The 25,270-nt window shown below is 45.3% G+C and overlaps 1 protein-coding gene across 2 annotated transcripts in view; it reads right to left on the bottom strand.

The window, feature by feature from the left end:
- TMCC2 (transmembrane and coiled-coil domain family 2) overlaps positions 1 to 25,270 on the bottom strand; it is a 252,850-nt gene that overhangs the window by 15,752 nt on the left and 211,828 nt on the right. For both annotated transcript variants that reach the window (XM_077481293.1, XM_077481294.1), the window contains one exon: positions 19,745 to 19,880. In XM_077481293.1, coding sequence (XP_077337419.1) covers positions 19,745 to 19,880 — 136 coding nt within the window. The remainder of the gene's footprint in view (positions 1 to 19,744; positions 19,881 to 25,270) is intronic.

Below are 25,270 nucleotides of genomic sequence, written 5' to 3'. Positions count from 1 at the left end.
AGGGCCTGCCCTGGAGTGGTCCGAGCTGGTCGGGAGCAGTACGAGCGCACCCTCTCATTGAGCCAACGCTACGAGAGTTGGACAGATATTTTAAGCTGACGGGCGTGCCCAGTTTCCCGTCGCCCATGACTCCTATTATTGGACACCCATGCTTTGAACCAGGCATGGCGGAAAAATCATTCCGCCTCGATCTTGGCCAGGACTTGGTGCGGGCCTCTTCTTTTCTTGGCCTTGGAACGTGGACAGCGGTCCCCACTATGTACGAGGTGTTAGCATCCACGGCCCTGGGACAGTGGAAGCTTGCCCAACTCTCCCACTTCTTGAAATCCCTGCCGAACAGTAGCGAGTTCCGCAGACCCCTAACATCGTTTGAGGAGATGTGCTCAGGAGAGGGACTGACCCGAGGGTCTCTCTCCCTGTCCTATCGCATCCTACTGGACCAACTCTCCCAGGGGCATCTGGTGTTCTTGGAAAAATGGGAGCGGGACCTTCGTATCCGGCTCTCGCCCGACCAGAGGAGTCGCGCGCTTCTATTTGCGCACAAGTCATCCCTATGTAGTAAATACCAGGAAATAGCTTATAAGATTTTGACCCGATGGTACAGGACCCCCACTGTTCTGGCAGCTATGTTCCCTGGTCACAGCCCTTTGTGCTGGAGATGCGGTGAACAGCCTGGCACGTTACTACATATCTTTTGGGAATGCTCACAATTGACCCATTTCTGGAGACAGGTTCTCAGTATCATTTTTGACTTCACAGCTGTCGATCTGCAGAACGACCCGGCGGCGATTTTCCTCAATCTGACCCCACTCTCAAGCAGGAGGTACCACAAGTCTCTCTTAAAACATCTTCTGAGTGCAGCCAGGGCATGCATACCTAGCGTGTGGAAGCAGCGGGCCGCACCAATGGTGTCTCACTGGTTTGCGAGAGTTTGCGACATCTACCGTATGGAACAGCTCACTTCGGCATTGGGCGACAAGGAGGAGGAACACACTGCTCGATGGTTGCCCTGGAGTTTGTTCCGGTTTTCCGACGCTTACAGATCCTATCTGTAGGCTCTGGCACGTATACAGGGGGAGGGTCCCGGCCGTGGGAATCCATCGGAGTCCTCCTCCTTTCTATCCCTTCTCATATTCCACTCTGATTCACTCTCCCCCATCTGCTCCGTAGCACTCTTAACCCCCTATAACTTTCACTCTTTCTACCCCCATCCCCTTCTCCTCACTGCTTGCTCCCCCCTCTTTCCCTACCCCCCAACTCCCTCATATAATTAAAATACACGGTGATTGCACAAACCTCTCCTTTTTGTTTCCTCGGTTTCCCAGCTAGGGGTTGGTGACCCTTGGGAGGGTCCCGGCTGAGCTCTTTGTCCGATAAAATGACAGTGACAGATGTCGGATGCCCCTCGGCCTGGGCCTGGAAGGGCATTGCCCCGGGTTTGCCCTCATTTCGAAGTGGACACTGGGATGCCAGATAATTTGACTAGGATAACGTGATGGTATGGCCACGGCTGGGGCCACTGCTATCGCAAACTGATTGGTTTCCCCTGATCCCCCACAAAGTGTTGGTTGCTTATGTACGTATTTTTGTTAACCTGGAAAACTGAGTGATCTATGTCTTTTACAGTTTATCCCTGTATTACCTGCAATCCGTAAATAAAGAATTAAAAAAAAAAAAAAAAAAAAAAAAAAAAATTACAGGCCTACAATATAAAATGCCAAATTTCAATACAAAACAATGTACCGCTTTCAGCATCAAAAATTTGACATAGGGGGCGTGGCCTAGCGCATGGAGCGGTAAGACGTGCCTTTGTGGAGCTCCCGCACACGCCGGACACACAACCGTTTACTCACCCGCTCAGACGCCGCAAACAGGTCGGTAATGGGGAAGAAAGGTGGGGGAGATGGTCGCCGCTCCCCCGATCCCCAAGCTGAGGGGAAATAAACTGTTTCTTTACCCGTTTAGGGCAGGATCATCATGGCGCCGGCCCGGACCTCAGGCACACACTCTGCCTCACAAGGAGCTCCATCCCAGCGCTCCGCAACTCATATGAGAACCAGACAGCGTGCCAGGTCCCCCGCAGACTCTGAAACTGTCTCAGCCCGCTCTGCCTGCCATTCCCCTGACTCTCATAGATCCTATGGCGGATGGGACATGGAAGCGTACATTAAAGCCCTCCCCACTAAACATGATTTTGAGGCCTGTGTGCAGATACTTGAGCGCTCTTACAAGCAAGAAATCACAGAGCTGCGCAGGGATGTTACAAACAGACTAGAAGAGGTGGAACATAACGCGGAGGAAACCGCGTCCATTCTGCAAGCCCATGAGGCCGCCCTGCATGAGCACACTTTGCAAATCCAACAACTGATGTACCATCAGGACGATCAGGAAAATAGGGCCAGACGTAACAATATACGCATACACGGTCTACCTGAATCTGTAGAAATCAAAGACCTGGCCCCTACAGTCACCGCCATGTTTAATGACCTGCTGCACAAAGATAAGGACGCCCCTCTGGAACTTGATCGTGTTTACCGAGCCCTTGGGCCCCGAAACCCCAACCTGGAACACCCCAGGGACGTTATCTGCAGAGTGCATTTTTATGCGACCAAGGATGCCATTATGCAAGCCGCACGCACTCAGGAAGCCATACATTTTAACGGCTCCCCAGTGACTTTACTCCCCGATATTTCCAAGCTGACCCTGGATATGCGACGGGCCCTGAAACCACTTACTGGGGCCCTCCAAGCGAAACAAATGAACTATCGATGGGGATTTCCATTCGTCCTCTCCGCATCCCATGAGGGGAAGTCCGCGACACTCCGCACTCTGGGGGACCTCCCAAAGTTCCTAGGAACTTTTGAACTACCACAGATCCCCATATCGGACTGGCCTCTCCAAGCGGCCACCCCAGGTTTCCAGATCACCACAGGCTGGCAGAGACAATCTAAAAAGAAGACCAAACGTTCCAGGCCCGAAGCCTCCAAGGCATCTGATGGATGACTACCTGATGCAGCTACTTTGACTAACTTTTTTTTTTCTGCCCCTTCACAGGCTTCTGACCAGTGAAGATGCAACCGTATACAGTGATACTGGGACTTTCTGTTACTCTACCTAATCCCTTATCCTCTATTTTTTTTAACTGCACGCGCAAGTATTCTCACTCAGTTGTAGGATACAAGCCCCCCATGATAGGAGGGAATTGTTTGTTATTGCACAATTGTCCCTTGTTTACTTGGGACTTCCCCCTCTCTCCCCTCCTTCCTCACCACCCCCCCTCCTGAACCTTCTCCCCACCCCTCCCCCACCTCCCCCCATTGGTGATGTGCCCTGTTCTCCATAGGAAAGAATTTCCCTGTGTACTGCTAGATGCATATAGTTTGGCTGTGGACCCCTGGGACATTCGTTCCAGGGGCCCACATATGGTAGTTTAACGTTCCACTAGCACTACCAGGGTTTGAGCTGTATGATAACTAGCAGAAATTGTAAATGTGTTGCCTGGCGTGTGCAGGCCTCTGTGTGTTGACCACGTTTCCCCCCACTTAGGGTTTTCAGCGCCCATAGTGGTTTTAGCTGATATGTTAATTGCAACTTTAATAGTACGGCCTATCCGGCCTGATTTTCTTCTTTTTCTCCCTTTCTCTATGTCTCCTCTCTTCCTCCCCCCCTCCCCCACCCGGAACCACTGTTCCTTCCTTTCCACCTTCCCCCCCGCCCCGAGACAGCGAGCTTTACCTTTGGTGTTCAAAATAAACCTCATACTTTACCCAATCGACGGCAGTGCCAACCTCGTTGACATTTTCCTCTCTTAAATGCAGAGACCTTAACACCCCGGAGAAGAGAAGGCAGATTCTATATCATTTTCACAAACTGGGGACTCAAATATTGCTCTTGCAGGAGACCCACTTTAGATCAGATGCTATTCCACAGTTACCGTCTAAATACTACCCAACTTGGTACCACAGTACCAACCCCTCAGCTAAATCCAAAGGTTTCTCTATTGCATTTCACGCCTCTTTCTCCCCAGATGTCCTTGACACCTACATTGATTCCCAGGGTAGATATGTTTTTATCAAATTGTCACATTTTAACACGATTTATACTGTGATTAACATTTACTCTCCCAACCAGAAGCAGCATTTTCTCACCAAAGTGATCTCCCGCCTTAAACGGTTTGGCACGACCAACGTGATCCTGGGAGGGGACCTCAACGCCACCTTGATACCACGCCTTGATGCTTCGACTGGTAAGTCATCGCTCTCCCCAGTCTCTCTGACCAAAATGCGCTCACTCCTATCTGACATATCCCTAGTAGACGTTTGGAGATTGTTACACCCTACCGTTAAAGACTACACTTATTTTTCCCCGCCCCATTCCTCTTACAGCCGACTTGATTACTTTTTTGTCTCTCAATCCTTACTGGACTACTCCCCCTCTGCCTCTATAGGCCTTACCCTGTGGTCTGATCATGCCCCTATTCATATGGGCCTGGGCAGGCTACCCCCTCGAAATAAAAGATCGTCATGGAGGCTTAATGACAACTTGCTCTCTGACTTAGTTTGCACGCAGGATATCGTACAGACGATTAAACACTTCGCTACTGACCACGCCCATGACACCACCAACCCGCTTATCCAGTGGGAAGCGCTTAAGTGCGTGGTTCGGGGTAAACTTATCCAACATGGCTCCCATCTCAAGCGCGCACGTACTGCTGATATCGCACGTCTCCTTAATACTATAGCCACTTTGGAGGCTTTGCACAAGACATCTCCGGTCGCCACAACGTTACTAGAACTTACTAATGCCAGGAGAGACCTAAAGCAAATTTTTTCCCATCGTGAGGCGATTGCGAGGGATAAAGGGCGTTTTGCCCATTATTCACGTGCCAACAAATGCGGTAGACACTTACGGTAGCGCATACCCTTCAACCCAGACAAGCCAGGAAGCCTATCCCATTTATTAACTTCCCGACAAAAGGCAAAGTGATGAATAACATGGCCATAACGGAGGAATTCCGCCAATATTACTCCAATTTATATAATCTTACCCCCTTGTCCTCCTCTTCTCTATCTCACCTGCACGACCTATCCACATATGTCCTGGATACTGCGCTCCCCACTATACCAGTTACTGACCAAGCGGATTTGGAATCTTCTTTGACCAACGCAGACTTTCTGGCAGCCATAAAACACCTTAAAAATGGTAAGAGCCCCGCTGCACGCTCTGCACGCTTCTACAAGACTTTTGCACCCCAACTTATCCCCTTTTTAGTTAAAGCTTTCAACGCCATTGATGGGAATCTTACCTCCCCCTCTGCCCTCCTCCAAGCCCAAATAGTTGTCATTCCTAAACCGGGCAAGTACCCGTCTCTATGTCCTAATTATAGACCTATCTCTCTTTTAAATATTGATTTGAAATTATATGCGAAGATTCTTGCCACCCGCTTATCACCTCTGCTCCCAGACATAATCCACAATGATCAGGTTGGCTTTGTCCCTGGCCGCGAAAGCCAGGGACAATACCACCAAAACCGTTCACCTTATCCATTACGCTCAGCGCCACCAACTGCCGACCTGCCTTCTCTCCTGCGATGCAGAGAAGGCCTTCGACAGGGTCAGCTGGCCCTTTCTTCACGCCACCCTGTCCCAACTAGGCCTAGGACCTATTATGCTCTCCCGCATCATGTTCCTATATTCTACACCCTCAGCCAAGATCCTGGCAAACGGCTCCCACTCTGACACATTCACGATTGCCAACGGCACTAGACAAGGCTGCCCTCTCTCTCCTCTCTTATTTGCGCTAGTGATTGAACATTTGGCCCAGGCTATTAGAACCAACCCTAACATACATGGCATCCATACCCCTTCCACCCACTACAAACTCTTTGTACGCGGATGATCTCCTCCTCTATGTTACCCAACCTCACATCAGCATACCCTCCATACTGGCGGAGATAGACCGATTTGGCCATCACAGTAATTACAAGCTGAATATCTCAAAAACTGAGGCACTTAACCTGACATTGACACACACTGCCCTCAAGAATAATTTCTGTTTTCAGTGGCAAGACCACTCAATCTCGTATCTAGGAACAGCCATCCCAAGACATCTCCCAGACATATATTCCCTTAACTTCAGTCCTCTTCTTACGAAGCTTAGACGCCTTACAGACAGTCGAATGGACCTCCCTCTGTCCTGGTTTGGTCGCATGCATACCCTGAAGATGGACATACTCCCCAAACTCTTGTATCTCTTTCAAGCTCTCCCCATAGCTCTCCCGGTGGCGTTCTTCCGCACCCTACGTTCAATGGCCATCCGATTCGTTTGGCAGGGGAACCATCCCAGACTGAAACATAAACTCCTATGCTCTCCCATTGCAAAAGGGGGTACCGGCTTACCAGACTTTGAGCTCTATCATATCTCTACGGTGCTATCCCATATCCTGGAATGGTTCCCACGCCCCTTAGTCAAGGCCACCGTTTCGGTAGAACAAGACCTATCCTCTACCGATCTCCGTGCGCTAGTCTGGGGACACGCCCGAACATTCAAGTCTCCTACGGGCCTATCCCCCCTTACTAAAGACTCTTTGACGATTTGGTACCGCAAACGAGAGACCTATTCACTATCCTCTGACCCGAGTCCCCTCACTCCTCTGTTTGATAACCCTGCCTTCCCAGAAGGCATTTCCATCCAAACCTTGGACGACTATGACAGGTCCTCCTGGCCCATAGCACAACAATTTGTTAACAGCACACTGGGTACTTTTGTCACAAACCGAACCGGCGCTTCCTCTAAAATTAACTGGCTGACTCATCTACACCTGATGTCCTTTTGCAAAACACTCCATGACTCCAATCAAGTTCATAGACCCCTGTTGGGATATGAACAGTTATGCATGCTCCCGGAGACGCTTCGTCACACCCTTTCCCTACTTTACAAACTGATCCTGTCCTACTCATATGGATCACTACCTAAGTACGCTAAAATTTGGTCAGAGGAACTTGGCAGGGATTCTTTTTCTTCACCCACAAATCAACGATTTCTAGTTACGCACAAGAGAAGAACTACAAGCTGGTGTCAAGGTGGTACCGGGTCCCGACCAATCTCAAACAAATGTATCCCTCTACCTCCAACATTTGTTGGAGATGCAACTCCGCAAAAGGTACGTACATTCACATCTGGTGGGAGTGTGCTGTGCTCCTCCCGTTTTGGACACAAATCTTTCAGATCTACTCAGATATCTATGAAAAAACGCTTTCTCCTTCTCCCGCCATTGCCCTTCTGTCTCTTCTCCCGGGCTCCATTAAATCACAGGAAAACAACTTACTCAAATTTTTCCTTTGTGCAGGGCGACAATTGATCCCTAGACATTGGAAAACCACCACCCCCCATCCTTATTAGAATGGGTAGGTGAAATTAACAACTTAATGCTCATGGAGGACATGCAAGCAAAGGTACTTGATAAACAGGCTAAATTCTCCTTTACCTGGAGTATATGGAGGCATTACTCTACTTCGGACAAATTAAAACATAGACTTTCAGCAGTCACCTCCACCTGAGCTATTGATTTAATCTCTCTGGCAGACCTTAGGTCTTAGACACTGAAACTCCCAATATCACTGAAGCTCGCTGTCTCTTCGCCCTACCCCTTTCCCCTTCTGTACCTCTTTTCTCTCTTATCTGCCTTTCCCCCCTCGCCTCTTCCTCCTACCTCTTCCTCTCTCCTATCCTAGCAGGCCCCTCTTGGCCTTTATATGTGCCTACAGGCATCCTGGTTCACTAACTGGTAACCGCCGCCCATTGAGGGTTCTTTATGGACCTTGTCCTCTTGGTCAGGCTCATTGTAGCAGACTTAACGCTAATATCCACCCTTCCCTGTACTGGGCGCAGCAAGTTCCCATAGGGGTGCCCAGTCCAGGGAATAGGATACTCGTATTGTATGATTTACATGCTTTCTACTGTGAATATAGATGGGAACCCCAATGTGCTACATGACTGTAACAGTTAGTCTTATCTCACCACTAACTGTAAAGTATATACCGTGTTTAATATTGTTGGACCAGCCAGTCTATTGTTGGACACCTGGCTCTGTTCCCACCTTATGTTTTTTTTTATTGACTTTACAATCTTTAATTGCCTATATTCTGATAAAAAAAGATTAATAAAAACTTACTGAACCTAAAAATTTTACATAATCATACCACCAGGAAGGTTAAATGCCCTTTCGCGGAAAAGTTTTATTCCTATTGTGGGGTCACCAGTACGGTATTTGTACATTGAAATCATATCCCCTCTCAAGCATCGCTTCTCTAGAGAGAATAAGTTCAGAGATAGTAATCTTTCCTCATAACTAAGATCATCCAGTACCTTTATTAGCTTTGTCGCCCTTCTTGGTACTCCATTTCCAGCACAGCCTTCCTGAGGATTGGTGCCCAGAACTGGATGGCATACTCCAGGTGCGGCCGGACAAAAGTCTTGAAGAGTAGGAGAATTATCGTTTTATCTCTGGAGTTAACTCCCTTTTTAATGCATGCCAATATTGTATTGGCTTTGCTTGCAGCAGCTTGGCATTGCATGCCATTGCTGAGCCTGTCATCTACTAGGACCCCCAGGTCCTTTTCCATCCTGGAAAAATGCATTATTTTACATTTTCCCACATTAAACCTCATTTGCCATGTAGTTGCCCACCCCATTAATTTGTTCAGATCTTCTTGCAAAGGTTTCCACACCCTGCAGAGAAGCTATTGCCCTGCTTAGCTTGGTACCATCTGCAAATACTGAGATTGAGCTGTTTATCCCATCCTCCAGGTAATTTATGAATAAATTAAATAGGATTGGTCCCAGGACAGAACCCTGAGGGACCCCACTTTCCACATTGGACCATTCTGAGTACTCCCCATTTATCACTACCCTCTGAATTCATCCTTGTAGCCAGGTTTAAATCCAGGTACTCACCCTTTGGTCCATGCCGACAGACCTTGGCTTGTATAGTAAACGTTTGTGGGGAACTATATCAAATGCCTTTGCAAAATCCAGATACACCACATCTCCGGGCCTTCCTTTATCTAGATGGCAGCTCACCTCCTCATAGAAGGTTAATAGATTTGTTTGGCAAGAATGATTTTTCACCGAATAACAATGTAAATAACAGTTTTTGTACACACTGTAAAATCTTTTTTCTCCATTTGTTAACCACTTCAGCTCCGGAAGGTTTTACCCCCTTCCTGACCAGGCCATTTTTTACAATATGCTATGGCGTTTCTTTAACTACTTGCTTACTGGACACTTAAACCCCCTTCTTGCCCAGGCCAATCTTAAGCTTTCAGTGCTGTCACTCTTTAAAGAGGAAGTAAACCCTTCCAAACAACTTGGACCTACAGGTAAGCCTAGATTAAGGCTTACCTGTAGGTCCAAGCAATATCTCCTAAACCTGTGGCAGCGGCGGAGCTGCGAGACGCGACTCCCGTGCGCATGCGCGGGAGTGACGTCATCGCGGCTTCGCCGCTCTGATTCGTCGGAGCTGCGAGACGCCACCAGCAACATGGATGCGGCGGACTACAGGGATCAGCGGCGACTTCGCTGGCTCCTGTGTCAGGTAAGTGACACATAATGAGCTACTATGCGATGCATAGTAGTCCATTATGCTTTACCTTTGCAGGGAAAAAAAGAGAAAGTAAACCCATCAGGGTTTACTTCCTCTTTAAATTACAATTGTGTGGTCATGCAACACTGTACCCAAATTACATTTTTATCATTTTTTTTCACCACAAATAGAGCTTTATTTTGGTGTTATTTAATCACTTCTGGATTTTTTTTTCTTTTTTTGCAAAAAAAACTAAAAAAATTGAAAATTTAGAAAAAAACTAAAACAAAACAGTTTTATAATTTGTTATAAAATTTTTCAAACAAGTAATCTTTTTCCCGCATTGATGTGCACTGATAGATGGCACTGATGAGGTAGCACTGGTGGGCACTGATGGGTGGAACTGGTGGGCATTGGCAAATGGAACTGGTGGGCATTGATAGGTGGCACTGTTTGGTAGCAATATGCACTGGCAGGTGGCACTGATGGGCGACAATAATGATGAGGCACTGATGGACATTGATAGGTGGCACTGGTGAGCATTGATAGATGGCACTGGTGGACATTGATAGATGGCACTGTTTGGCAGCACTGATATGCACCGGCAGGTGGCACTGGTGGGCACAGATGAGGTGGCGGCATCTCTCAGTGTTTGGAACTGATGTACCTCTGACAGAAGTTGGTGATCGGCTTTTTTTTCTCCTCATGCTATCAGCATCAGGGGAAAAAAAGCTGATTATCAATCTTCGGTTTACATCACGTGATCAGCTGTCATTGGCTAACAGCTGATCATGTATTAAGGGTAGGGAGTCTCATTGGCTCAGTGATCACAGAGCACACTGCGCGTGAAATGCAGGGGGCAACCAGACAGAGCATGCTCGGGAGGATGTACAAGGACGCCCTCCTGGCAGTTAAGGCCCGTGCTGTAGCCATTTTACAGCTATAGCATGAGCGGGAGCAGGTTAACTGACAACTGCACGATCGTGCGATGCTGTACCCAAACAAAATTTATGTCCCTTTTCCCCCATAAATAGAGCTTTCTTTTGGTGGTATTTGATCAGCTCTGTGGTTTTTATTTTTTGTGCTATAAACAAATAAAGGCCAACAATTTTGAAAAAAAAAAAAAGAAAACATTATTTTTTACTTTGAGCTATAAAACACATTCAATAAAAAAAAAATGTAAAATCTTATTTCTTCATAAATTTAGGTCAATATGTATTCTGCTACATATTTTTGGTAAAAAAAAATCTGAATGTGTGGATATTGATTGGTTTGTGCAAAAGTTATAGCATCTACAAACTATCGGATATTTTTATGGACTTTTTTTTTATTATTGTTTTTACTAGTAGTGGCGGCGATCAGCGATTTTTAGCGGGACTGTGATATTGTGGCAGACAAATCTGACACTTTTGGGGACCAGTGACACCAATACAGTGATCAGTGCTAAAAGAAAATGCACTGTCACTGTATAAATGACACTGGCAGGGAAGGGGTTAACATCAGTGGCCGATCAAAGGGTTAAGTGTGCTCCTAGGGCATGCTTCCTATACCACGAATATTTTTAATGTGGAAAGCATATCTCTCCGCGAATGACCGGAAGCGATGCCGTCAATGTTTTTACTAAATATCAATGTTTACATCGATGCCCGGGTTCCCAGAAGTGATTTGGTTTTGATATCGAGGCTTGGGGTACAAGCCTCATTTTGACTGTCAACATCCGTACGCGCTTGTCTTTTACCTGAACGCCCAGAAGTGACATAGCGGGCGTGATTATGGCTGACATCGAGACTAGGGGTACAAGCCTTGATTTGATTAAATTCTTCCGGAAGTGACGCTTTGGAGTTCTCCAGCGTCGCTTCCGTGCGTCATATTTCACATCTTTATTTTATAAATAGGTAAATGAGCCCTTAAAGTCGTAAATGACTTATATCTCCGCTTTAAAGTGATTATATTTACTGGGGTCATGATTAACAACAGTATGGCTTTGGCAACAAGTTGAGTATAACTTTCAGGTGGAACGCAGCATTATATTTTGTGTAAGAGGTGTGGAACGCACGGCCGGCGGCCATCTTTACACTCAAACCGGACGTTAATGTTGGTGACACAGGTAGATGGAATTTGACTGATTTACTTCTTGTACCTTATATAAGGGAGTGTGGCAGTAGTGGTAGTATACCCCAGATGAAGTCCAAGTGGATGAAACGCGTCGGGAAGACTCCACTACTGCCTATTTTATTGATAAGCGCTTGAATAACTACATAAATGTAAGTTCATTACTATTTTTAATACATTTTATTTCAAATGGTATCGTGCTATTTTGGCCATATTTTTCTGCCCTATGTGGATTTCGGCTGGTGTCGGAGATCTCTTTTAAAAATGGTAAAGATCAAGTTTGTTTAAGAATTGGAGGAAGACAATTTCCATGATTTGACTAATCAATCTGCGATCTGAGAGTCTGTTCCCTAGACCAGAGTGATAAGCACGTGTGACCCCTTAAATATATGTTCATTCGGGTCAATAGCATCCGCTAAGCTTACATCTGTCAAGGTGGTGGTATCGGCACTTGGGTGACCGTTCGGGAGAACTATCCTCGAATTGCTTCTTTTAAATTTTCACCTCATATTTGGGATTTCACTTCCACATATGGACTTTTTGTGTTCAGTTTTCTAAAGAGTGTATTCCTTTTTATTTTTAATTTACTTTTCACATATAGTGTTCACTTTTATAGAATGCATATTAACAAGTACTAATATATAGCATTATTGGTGTGCACCTCACAGTTGCATTGTAAAATTGCAAGGGTCTGTATTTTCTTGTCACTAATTTACTGCGTGTACAGATTCACACATCATTATTTAGCGCTACACTTTATATATAATTTTTGCTCCTAGGGCATGCTTCCTAACTGTGGGGGGAATGCTGACACTGAAGGAAAGCAGTGATCCGTGTTTCTGCTTAGTAGAAACACAAGATCTCCATTTTCCTCCCTCACAGAATCTCGGTCTGTCTTGTTTAGACCGCCTTTCTGTCTCTCCTCTCAACGAGGGACCCCCCACCCACCTCCCGGGCCGATGACAGCGATGACGTACATGTACGTGATTATGCGCTTAAGGGCCGCCCTGCTGCAGTACATGTACGTGGGGTGGTCCTTAAGTGATTACTTGGGGGGCACAGCCAGTCTTTTAAGGTCTGGGGTATAGCTGCTGCCTCTTTTAGAATGGACAGTATGCAAAACAGAAGGCACAGCCTACTATGGGGTATACCCCTGCATGTACTTAACAAGCTCTGAAGTGGTAACCAGCAACATCTTAACTGTGTGGAAACAGGCACACAACAGAAAGAACACTCAACACAATAGGAAAAATAATTTTATGGTGAATACGAAAGAAAAAAAAATCTTCCTTTCTTCAGCATTCACTGGAGGATACGGACAGTATTGTATGACTAGGACATTCAAAGCACTCCCGAACTGAAGTATGGGAAAAAATATGATAGCATTTACATCAAGTCCACCAGTCCTGCGGGCATTGGTCACTCTGTACACGGCAGATGTGCGCGCGCTCGCTATCCCCGGCTCTTAAAAGGGACGTACAGGTACGCGCATTTGCCCGCTGCTGCCATTGTGCTGATGTATAACGGCGTGCAGCAATCGGCAAGTGGTTAAATGCCCTTTCCCTTGGTGTTCTCTGTGGTTTTACCCACCAGTCACAGAGGTTGGTGGATGGATTTACAGAGCAAACACGAGGAATTGAGATTTTACATTCCTGGAAGTGTGTTGGATGGTGAAAAATTTTCAGCCAGTGTCGATATCATATGTTTAAATTAAACAGCAAAACACTTTTTTTTTTACGTTTTGGAGAGCGTGGAAAGGGATTAGAACACCTATTAAAGTGGTTGTAAACCCCTACAAACCACTCTGACCTACAGGTAAGCCTAGATTAAGGCTTACCTGTAGGTCCAATAAATATTTCCAAAACGTACAAGGTTTAGGAGATATTTCCAAAAATACAGTCACCGCTGTCTATGGCGCATGCGCTATGGCATGCGCCATAGACAGCGGCATGCAGGCGCAATGAGTATGCCGCTGCTAACGGCGATATGCCATTAGTGGCAGCTCCCGTGCACATGCGCGGGAGTGGCGTCACCCGGAAGATGGACACTCCGTGCTACCGGGGACAGCGGTGAGATCGCTGGCTCCTGTGTCAGGTAAGTGACACATAATGGGCTACTATGCATCGCATAGTAGCCCATTATGCTTTACCTTTGCAGGGAAACAAAGAGGAAGTAAACCCATCAGGGTTTACTTCCTCTTTAAGGGATTAAGGCATTTGAGAAAATCGTTCATGTTAGCAATGAAACACGTCATGCTCTGCAATGCATTTTCCTAGCCACTTTTTGGAACAGCCACATGAAATGTGATCATGTTTTTTTTATTAACACTGTAATTTGTTGGCTTTTCCCTGCATGCTGTCTGCTGCTCACTGGGTTGGGTGAAGTATCAAAGAAGTTTTTTTCTTTAACACTTTACTAAACACTTGCTTTGGATTGTATCTTTGGATATAACATCATTGCCGATTTTGACATCAAGATGCATTCTTGCGTGTGTACTGTGAGCTATAGATTTGGTACAACTTCTAATGCAGGGCTCAAAATTTCAAGTCCTGAGCTACTAGCCAGGCCTTAAGGGTTACTCGCCACCAGTTGCCCCACCCAACCCTACCCTGCCCCGCCCCTAAACACACCCTCATAAATTATCTCATGAAATTACACTTAAATGTTTTATGCAGAATTAAGTTACAAAAATAAATATTAACAACAACTTTATCAGGCAGCCTCACCTGTACCCATCAATGCAGCCTCACCTCTGCCCATCAATGCAGCCTCACCTGTGCCCATAATTGTAGTCTTACATGTGCCCATCATTGCAGCCTTACCTATGCCCATCAATTCAGAGTGACCAGTGTACATTAATGCAGCCTCACCTGTGCTCATCAATGCAGCCTTACCAGTGCCCATCAATGCAGCCTGACCAGTGCCCATCAATGCAGCCTGACCAGTGCCCACCAATGCAGCCTCACCTGTGCCCATCATTGCAGCATAACCAGTGCCGACCAATGCAGCTTCACCTTTGCCCATCATTGCAGCGTGACCAGTGCCCACCAATGTAGCCTTACCTGTGCCCATCATTGCAGCGTGACCAGTGCCCACCAATGTAGCCTCACTTTTTCCCATTATTGCAGCGTGACCAGTGCCCACCAATGCATCCTCGCCTGTGCCTATGATTGTAGCATGACCAGTGCCCACCAATGCAACCTCTCCTGTGCCCATGATTGCAGCGTGACTAGGAAGAGAGAGGGCGGCCGGGTCATCACAGAGCGGGGATTGCCCGCTGTAACAGCTTACATTGGAATTGCCAGCCGCTTGCGGTCACACACAGCCCCGCTTCCTGACCTGGCATCTGTGACAGACAGAACACGTCCTGGCATTGGACCGGCATTCTATTACTGGTGCCAGGTCAGGAGGCGGGGCTGTGTGTGACCGCGAGTGGACAGCAATGCAAATGTAAGCTGTTACAGCGGGCAATCTCTGCTCTGTACTCCGGCCGGCTCTCCTCTTCCTCCATGTTCTTTTCCCCCAGAGTGATTGCTGGGAGAAGGGCTACCATTCAACCACACCTGCCGGCAGTGTTCGCCCCCCTCCGCTGCCAGGCAGCTCACATTCACCAGAAGTAATTTTCCACTCGCAAAATGCGAGTGAAAAATTTGAGGGCTGATCTAATGTATGGTCCTAGGAGCTTTAGGACTTTCTATTTATTCAACATATGCATATTTTATTTGGCATTTTTCAGCTTGCAGTTGATTCCTGGATAGATGACAATATGAGCTGTAGCTTGGTCATAATCAAGCTTCCATTATTTATATGCATGAATTGATTCTTCCCTTTAGCCATACAGGTGGATATATTTTTATGCTGCATGTATCCAGCTCATCAAACTTAAGCCCTATACATACTATCAGATTTTCTGCTGATTTTTTTCCTTCAGATTTACCAAAAACATAATATGGGGTCAAACCTTATGCCGTGTACACACGATCGTAATTCTCGTCGAAAAAAGCTCTGATGGTTTTCCCGATGGAATTCGGCTCAAGCCGTCTTGCCTACACATGGTTACACCAAATAACGCGGTGATGTACAACACGTACGATGGGACTAGAAAAAGGAAGTTCAATAGCCAGTAGCCAATAGCTTCCGTCTCGTAGTTGAATCTGAGCATGCGTGATTTTTGGCGTGTCAGAATTGCATACACACGATCGGAATTTCCGATAGAAAGTTTTTCCGTCTGGAAAATTGAGAAGATGCTATCAATTTTTGGCTGGCGGAAATTCGGACAGCTAAATTCCAATGGAGCATACACGCGGTCGCATTTTCAGATGAAAAGCTCTCATCTGTCTTTTTCTGGCCAGAATTTTCGATCATGTGTACGTGGCATAAAGCCCCCCGAAGACGGAAGACCCCTGGAGCTGTGCAATAAAGTATTTTATCTCGTGTGTTGTGTTTTTTTTGGTACTTTTATTTTACAGGTGATTGGGTAGGGGTACATTGTACCCCATACTCATTCACATAGTGTGGGGGGCCGGTATCCGGGGCCCCCTTATTAAAGGGGGCTCCCGTATTCCGATAAGCCCCCCGCCCGCAGACCCCGACAACCAACGGCCAGGGTTGTCGGGAAGAGGCCCTTGTCCTCATCAACATGGGGACAAGGTGCTTTGGGGTGGGGGGGCCGTGCGGCCCCCCCTTCCCCAAGGCACCCCCCCATGTTGAGGGCACGCGGTCTGGTACGGCTCAGGAGGGGGTGCGCTCGCTAGCCCCCCTTTCCTGGCCGGCCGGGTAGCGTGCTCGGACAAGGGTCTGTTGTGGACTTGGGGGGGACCCTCACGCCGATTTTTTCCGGCGTTGGGGTTCCCCTTTAAGTCCATTCCAGGCGGCGGGGTCAGCGACGTCTCCTTCGCGGGCCCCGCCTACCTGGAGACGCGCTCGAAATGAGCGGACTTTCCTCCGCGTGTGTGGGCGAATCCGTTCATTTCAAAAGTAGGGCGGATAGTACGGCGGACTTAGTACGCCGTATTAGTCTGCTCAAAAAGTGCCGTGTGTGGGCAAGTCCGTTCATTCGAAAGTATGACGGACTGTCCATCGGATTGTCTGACGGACTAAGTTGGCCAGACAGTCCGCCCCGTGTGTAATGTATGCAATCAGGCAGGCCCTTGCACTACATGGTTTTGGTAAATCTGAAGGAAAAAACCAGCAGAAAATCTGATAGTGTGTATGGGGCTTTATAGTTACCCGGAAGCAAGAGATGAGGAGTCTCCATTTTTTTTGATTTTGGATTTTGAATGCCAATCCTCACATTTATTTGAATCTGATTCCTCCATGGAGATTCACAAGTGCTTTTGTGCTTGTGAATTAATGTTTACTCAAATATTCATATCTAAACTGCATACAGTCTTGATTTATAGAATTTGTCATCAAATTGCTTTTAAAAAGAGTGGTGCTTCATTATTTATATGAATCTGGGATAACCTATCTCACATTGTATTAATTATTGCTATACCTGATGTTGTTTTACAACAGTACCATTTAGCATGATGCTGTAAAATGTGGGGGATTGCATGTGTATAGCTAAAATCATTATTTAAGAACTTTCATGTGTGCTCATTAAGCCCATTTTCCAGCACAAAAATGCAGTAGACAATTTTTGTTATCTATAGCAGCATTTCTGTCAGATTGGTATCCAGTATGTGTCTATAATACTGATGGTGCCAGCCTTCTGCCATTTTTTGCTAGACTGCTGTAATATAGCTAGCATACCTGGGTAGAAACATCCTACCGCCTCAGGTCACAAAGCCAAACTTAAATTGTTTAGTACATGCTGTGGTAGAGCCACTATATGGGCTAAATGTTTTGCCTAGTTTCCAACCTACTAGAGGAGGAAGCTTTACTCACACTGTAAAAGACCCCTGGAAAAATAAAGATCAAAAAGCATTCCAAAAAAGTAAGAGGTGAAAAATACAAATGCATAAAATACGCTGAGCAAAAAAAACGCAACACTTTTGCGTTTGCCCCTAGTTATTATGAGCTGAACGCAAAGATCTACGACTTTTGTACACAAAAGGCCTATTATTCACAAATCTGTCTACATCTGTGTTAGTGAGCACTTCTCCTTTGCCGAGATAATCCATCCACCTCACAGGTGTGGCATTTCAAGATGCTGATTAGATATGATTATTGCACAGGTGTGCCTTAGGCTGGCCATAATAAAAAGGCACTCTAAAATGTTCAGTTTTGTGACACAGCGCAATGCTACAGATGTCGCAAGTTTTTTAGGGAGAGTGCAATTGACAGGCTGACTGCAGGAATATCCACCAGAGTTGTTGCCCTTGAATGTTCATTTCTCTACCATAAGCCATCTCCAAAGGCGTTTCAGAGAATTTGGCAGTACATCCAACCAGCTTCACAACCGCAGACCACATGTAACCACACCAGCCCAGGACCTCCACATCCAGCATCTTTACCTCCAAGTTTGTCCGAGACCAGCCACCCGGACAGCTGCTGCAACAATCGGTTTCCATAACCAAAGAATTTCTGCGCAAACTGTCAGAAACCGTCTCAGGGAAGCTCATCTGCATGCTCGTTGTCCTCATCGGGGTCTCGACCTGACAGCAGTTCGTCATCGTAACCGACTTGAGTAGGCAAATGCTCACATTCGATGATGTCTGGTACTTTGGAGAGGTGTTCTCTTCACAGATGAATCCTGGTTTTCACTGTACAGAGCAGATGGCAGACAGCATGTATGGCGTCGTGTGGGTGAGCGGTTTGCTGATGTCAATGTTGTGGATCGAGTGGCCCAAGCTGGGGTTATGGTATGGGCAGGCATATGCTATGGACGATGAACACAGGTGCATTTTATTGAAGGCATTTTGAATGCATAGAGATACCGTGACGCGATCCTGAGGCCAATTGCTGTGCCATTCATCCACAGCCATCACCCCATGTTCCAGCATGGTAATGCACGGCCCTATGTTGCAAGGATCTGTACAAAATTCCTGGAAGTTGAAAACATTTCACCCATTGAGCGTGTTTTGGGATGCTCTGGATCGGCATATCCAACAACTTCACACAGCCATTGAAGACGAATGGACCAACATTCCACAGGCCACAATCAACAACCTGATTAACTCTATGCAAAGGTGATGTGCTGCACTGCGTGAGCCAAATGGTACCAGATACGGACTGGTTTTCACATGCTCAATAATCATGCTGTCTAATTAGCATCTTCATGCCTCACCTGTGAGGTGAATGGATTATCTCGGCAAAGGAGAAGTGCTCACTAACACAGATTTAGACAGATTTGTGAACATTATTTGAGAGAAATAGGCCTTTTGTGTACATAAAAAAAGTTGTAGATATTAAAGTTCAGCTCATGATAAATAGGAGCAAACACAAAAGTGTTGCGTTTATAATTTTGCTCAGTGCAGTAAAAAGAGTGCATTAGGCTGGATTCACACCTATGCATTTTTAGTGCTTTTTGCAGATTTGCACTACAGAACGTGTTCCATAGGAAACCATGTTAAATGGACTGTAGTGCAAATCTGCAAAATGCAAAAAGCACTAAAAATGCATAGGTGTGAATCCAGCCTAAGTGTTAAGACATCTCTTATTCTAATGCCACGTACAAACGATCAGAATTTTGCTCTGATAGTTTTCCCGACGGAACTCCGACGGGATTTCGCTCAAGCTGTCTTGCATACACATGGTCACACCAAATTCTGACCATCAAGAACACGGTGACGTACAACATGTACGACGGGACTAGAAAAAGGAAGTTCAATACCCAGTAGCCAATAGTTTCCATCTCGTAGTTAAATCTGAGCATGCGTGTGTTTCTGCGTGTTGGAATTGCATACACACGATCGGAATTTCCGATAGAAAGTTTTTCAGTCTGGAAAATTGAGAACATGCTCTCAAATTTTTGCTGGCGGGAATTCGGGCAGCTAAATTCCGATGAAGCATACACATTGTCGCATTTTCCGATGAAAAGCTCTCATCTGTCTTTTGCTGGCCGAAATTCTGATCGTGTGTACGCGGCATTAGACCTTTTTTTACCTGAATATCTCTGGCACGTTCATACGACTGATAAGCAACTTTCTCCTCCATGCTGGCTAGCTCCTGTTTAAGTAGAGTCATCTCGTTCTGATGTAGTTCAGTTAAATCATTAAGCTGCTCTTCCAAACGCTCATACCTGCGAATAGAGTAATAATCAGAAATTACCATGCATATAAAATATTAATTTTATTTAAAAATAAAATGCATACTAATTACTATTACAAATTATTTAATATAGATTTTTGAATTGACAGTAAATTCCATATCTTACAAGTATAGCACAGAATATAGGACAAAAAGTTGTAGACCATGGGGTTATAATATGCTGCTAACTTCAAGTGATTGGACACTGGCAAAAGCTTTCCTGGGAGCACTCCCAGTGCACCCTTATATAAACCCTGCCCACTCCCAGGACCCCAGTTTATTAGCAAGCAAGATGGTGAGACAGAGGACAAAGGGGAAGGAACCTGTCATCTGTACTGAACTCCAAGGTTTTGTATTTACTTGTAAGTCAAAATTGTCATTACCATAATTGTGCAATACAGGACACTGAAGGTTGGGCAACAACATTTCAAACAGCAGCAAACACACCAAGAAAAGGAAAGATCAACAGACTCTAAATACTTGAAGAATCTTGCTCTTGAAACGTGCATCAGCAAAGACCTGAACATCAACCCAGTAAACACTGACAAATGAGTAACAGAAGACCAGGTGGTGGCCTTGAAAACATGCAAAATAGATGCTTGATGCTGAAAAGCCAAAGAAACACAGCTGCAACAGTTCCAGCAGAACAGGGTCCCCAAAGGCAGGATTCTGTTCCTATGTTTTGCCCAGTCCAGTTAGCAAGAGTTTGACAAATGAACATAACTACAATAGCTGGTTGTAAGGCAGGACCAGCAAGAGCAAAGGTTGCATTCAATAGGGTGTCAGTGTCTATCAACAGAACCCTTAAAGAAGGGAACACCCTCAAAAGGGACAGTAGGATGCTTCTTGAGGAAAAAAAAAAAAAGGCCGGATTCCTCACTGGGACAGACCATATTTCCAATACGTTTTTATTAATTTGGCCAATCCTCATGCAAAGCACAGTTAATTTGCATGTTCAGAGGAAAAGTATTTCCAGACTTCAACAGCCTTTTAGTGTCCAAAGATGCACATCAAGAAATTGATGTGGCATGATAAGGCATTGGTGTATCCAGAAAGGGAGCTGCAGAATGTTAAAAGACAGAATCTCTGACCAGATACAATATATAATATAGGCTCATGGAATTTCTTGTCCTCTGTTGCCCCATATGTAGTATTTGAACATAAAGGGAATGGAAGTGTCCCGGTTTTGGTGGGCAATGGAGGATGCTATCTTAGCTGTAATTATGAATAGAGGTTGTACACCAGTTGATATTACCTTTGGTGGTTTACAGGTAATGCTTAACAGGTGGTTTGCTGTTTGGGGATTTTTGATGACATCCCACTATCCTTCAGCTCATGGTCTGACAACTATGCAGAAACTGGAGAGGATCCTTTCATCCTGAACACACAGGCGATTGAGGAGTATGTAAGGTATGGCATGAACAGTGCTGGTCCAGCTGAGGTGTGGGTAAGGCTGCAGGTGGTGCCTCTGATCTAGTGTACTGTGTTGCTGTCACATTTGGTCAGTCACTGCCTGGTGGGTAGTAAATGTGCCTGTGTAATGGATGTGATTAAGGTATCACATAAAGTTGTCACATAAGGTATTAGGTAGAATGCTAAAATGCCTATTTCAATATGTAATATTATGTCATTGCATAGCTTTCTGACCTTAACTCTACTTCAGATAACTGCTAGCTCTCTCCACCCACTATCTTGAAGCCGAATCGCAAAGAATTATAAAAAGACTGTGCCTCTTTTCCGAGAATTACAACCGAGACAGACATGGCATCAAAATCTTGAAAGAAGGAAGTCATCCTATATATACACATTTGTTACAGTAATATGTCGCAAAAATATGTTTTGCATATGTCTTGCCTTGCTTGTTTGAATGTCCACCCATTGTTATATAAACTGCAAAAAGAGGAAATAAAATCAGAAAGTAATTTTCACACCGGACCGAAGGTGTCAGAGTGGTTACTTCAGCGCGTGCACGCTTTATATTCAATAATTTGATCAGGGGCAGATATAACAATACCAGACCTTGGTTCTGGTTCTGATCCAAAACAATTTGGCACTCAAACGTGGGGCTGTGGGCTCTGCACCGGAGGATAGCCGATCGAGAAGGGACCGGGACAGGCCAATACGGAGACTGGATGGAGACTGATCACCTCTAAAAACGGTAAGACACTTTTGATAACTTGTATATCTAGTCTACTGTTTATCCTGTACCCGTGATTGGCTAATCTCTGTCTATATTGGCTCTCCATGGTCAGCAAAGAGACAGGTATATATCTTGCCCATAGCCTATTGAACCTTGTCTTGTTGATCGATCTTGTGTTTTCTGGTGGCTGTTGGGAATGAGGGATTGATTATATGGTCACGGATGAATTAGTTGACGTGGTTTAAACTCCTCCTGGGGAATAATTGTGTGGTAAAGCATGGGTGCGGTGAAGCACGGGCAAACCAGGAGGAGGCGTCAGGAATACGCCCAGCGGTGGCATGGGGATCCCGTGAGATCTGAACAATCCTGTATTTCTCTATGGTTGTCACATATCTTGTTGTGTAGTTGGTTGTTGTTGGTCATATCTTGTTGGTAATGTCATGTCCTAAGTGTGTTTGTGGACTGTTGTTTGCCATAAATGAAGAAGGCGGGGGTCTTGCTGAAGTAGTAGAGCCAGGATATAGAACAGAGTTTCTTGGTTATAAACCCTAATTCCCGGAGACCGCACACGTATTGGTGTTCAGATTAAATGTGCATTACCCAGTCAAATTTGTTCATGGTAAATCATTGAAAGTTATAGAAGCTGAATCTAGAATAAGCGGACAGGGAGACGAGAGGTGTCCCTTACAGGTTGACCTTGAACAACCAGAAGTACTTGAAGAGGTAAAGGACAGAGTGAGGAATTTGGGCATGGTTCTGGGAAATGTGCATTTCATTTTAAAGTGGTGCATTGAATATTAATTACTGTACTCCTTATCTGTTTGTTAAATGTCTTGTTGAGAGTAATAATGGGTCACATATTGCTTGGCTCGCTCCCCTACCTGTGGCCACCTCAGGGGTGGACAGGGCTGTGACTGATCTATGTTTTGGGAAGATGCGTGTAAGGAGACTTGCACGGCAGTCACACACTGTAGACGTTCCTTTCTCTCTCTCTCTATCCTTTTGTCCTCGTTAACTTGAGACTGTGATATACCCTTGAGTCCAGGACAGCCTCGTGACCCCTCTAAAAGCCTGAGCAGACGCATAAATATCTCAGTCATCAAGACAGAACGTAGCAAAGTAGCGTTATATATTGGAGGGTGGTCCGAACAAGGACAGGTTTGAGTCCAGAACAGCTTTATAAAAACGCCATACAAATCCTGAGCCCGGACACATAAACTTTCCAATAGCTAACAATGAGGGCAGGAATTGGAGAGACCTAAAGACGGTAGTTTGGCTTGTGATCTTGTTGTTAGAGCGAGAAGAAGATGCTGTCAAAAAGGGAAGAAATTTGCAAAAGTGTGTGGGGTTGATATGCATTTGGACGGAGAGCTACAGGTAGATGAATGGTGTAATATTTTGAAACGTAAAAAAAGGTCTGTTGTCAGATCACAGACTGCCGCGAACAGCAGACGCTTGGTTCAAAGTTGCAAAAGCTATCCATGAAGAAGGGTTTACAGAACATGGAAAAAACAAAATCAAGATGGTTGTGTTGTATGTGTATAGAAAGCCAGAAATGAGGAAGTCATATAATGGTGTCTGGTCCCCAGGAAGTAGACACTGTCCTTCGTCTAACGCCCCTCTGTTCTAGGTGAAACCTCCCCCACTGTGCTATGTCCTTCGGGACATATTACAATCAAAGAAGCATATCAATTTATGTATAGGTTGTCTTGATTACTTCAGCCAGAGTCTGACTTTAAGGACTGTTTTAGTTGTAGTTGCCTATCCTTGCATTATTGAATCTGAAAGGTGCTTCTTTTCTAATAACAGCAAATGTAGCGAATGTGCTATATTTGTGCAAATGGTTTTAATTGTGTTTAAGCTGTATTAGCAATAATTGGGGATTTTAAAATGTTGATTTTTAACCAGATAAGTTTTAAGAATAATATAATGGCAAAGTTATATATATTCTGGACGTCATGCCAGGTGAATTGTGGTTAGTAAAAAAAAAAAAAAAAAAGCGAAGTGATTTAAAGTTGCATAATTCTATGCACTAGAACAGTGATTCTCAACCAGGGTTCCTCCAGAGGTTACTAGGGGTTCCTTCAGCATTGGGCAATTTCTGCCTCTCAGATAAGTTCCTACTCACACCATTGATCTTTTTAGCTATCTGTAAGGAGGTAATTCTTCCCAATGACCACAAGTGTAAGGACTATTCTCCCCACTGACCATCACATTAATATATCATGAGTTGTAGATTTCTAATTTTTAGAAGGGGTTACCCCGAGACCAGAGAACTATTTCAAGGGCTCCTCTGTGTTGAAAAGGTTGAGAAAGGCTGCAATATAATCACACAAATGTTTACATCTGGTACTGGGATGAAACAATAGGACCCATGACTGTATGTATGCGTCACTGACATCTATTGGGGTAACAACTGTAATTCCTGGAGAGCAGTGGGTTGGAACACTGGGGGTACGAACCTGAAAGCGCCCAAAATAGGAAAGATAATAATGGGAAGTCACTCTTAGATAGAATGACAATCAACAAGCACACAGATCAGTATTACACCAAGGAGTTCAGGCTGACCATTGAGAATCCTATGTTCTGGGCCTATGGGGGGGGGAAGTGGGTATTCCAGTTTTAGAAAATCTTTCCAACTGAAAGATATGTTCAATAACCCAGAGTGGGGAGTTCCGCAATCTACATCCAGCTCCAACCCCCTGAGGCCCCGTATACAGACGTTAAAGGACATGGTGGCCATAGCAGATCCTACCTTTGAGGATACTATGGCTGCAGAAACTGGTTCTCAGATGTCAACTTGTGGCTCAAGTGGATGAGGTACAGTGCAGGAAAACATAATAAGACCAATTGTAATGAATGTGGGGGGGGGGGCTAGGCCTCATTTGGGAACAGTACCCCTAAACATACCCCCAGAACATGAGACATGTTTCTTCAGTCTATTTACAACACAACCACTGACCACTCCCTGTGTGAACATTGGAAGAAGGAATATCCCAGAGTTACCAAGACCCCCAAGCCAGGAGAAGGTATCACCATATACCCTGGCAATTACATGGGTGGGGAAACGCCTTGGGAATTTCACTAAGGGTTACTGTGGATCTTACAGCGAGGTGTCTCAAGGATCAAGGGAGGGTGGCAGGGATTATTAACACAGATAGGAATAACCATCCTGATAATTTTGGTGACCTTGGCTGTCATAGTCTGCTGAATTCTTCCCGTCTTAAAAAGTGTGTAGAAAC

This window comes from Lithobates pipiens, unplaced genomic scaffold, assembly GCF_037356315.1.
Source record: "Lithobates pipiens isolate NorthernLeopardFrog02 unplaced genomic scaffold, aLitPip1_a1.2 Scaffold_16, whole genome shotgun sequence".
In the NCBI taxonomy this organism is placed as follows: domain Eukaryota; kingdom Metazoa; phylum Chordata; class Amphibia; order Anura; family Ranidae; genus Lithobates; species Lithobates pipiens.
The sequence above is the reverse complement of the archived record's forward strand: the minus strand, read 5'-3'. Positions and strand labels throughout refer to the sequence as shown.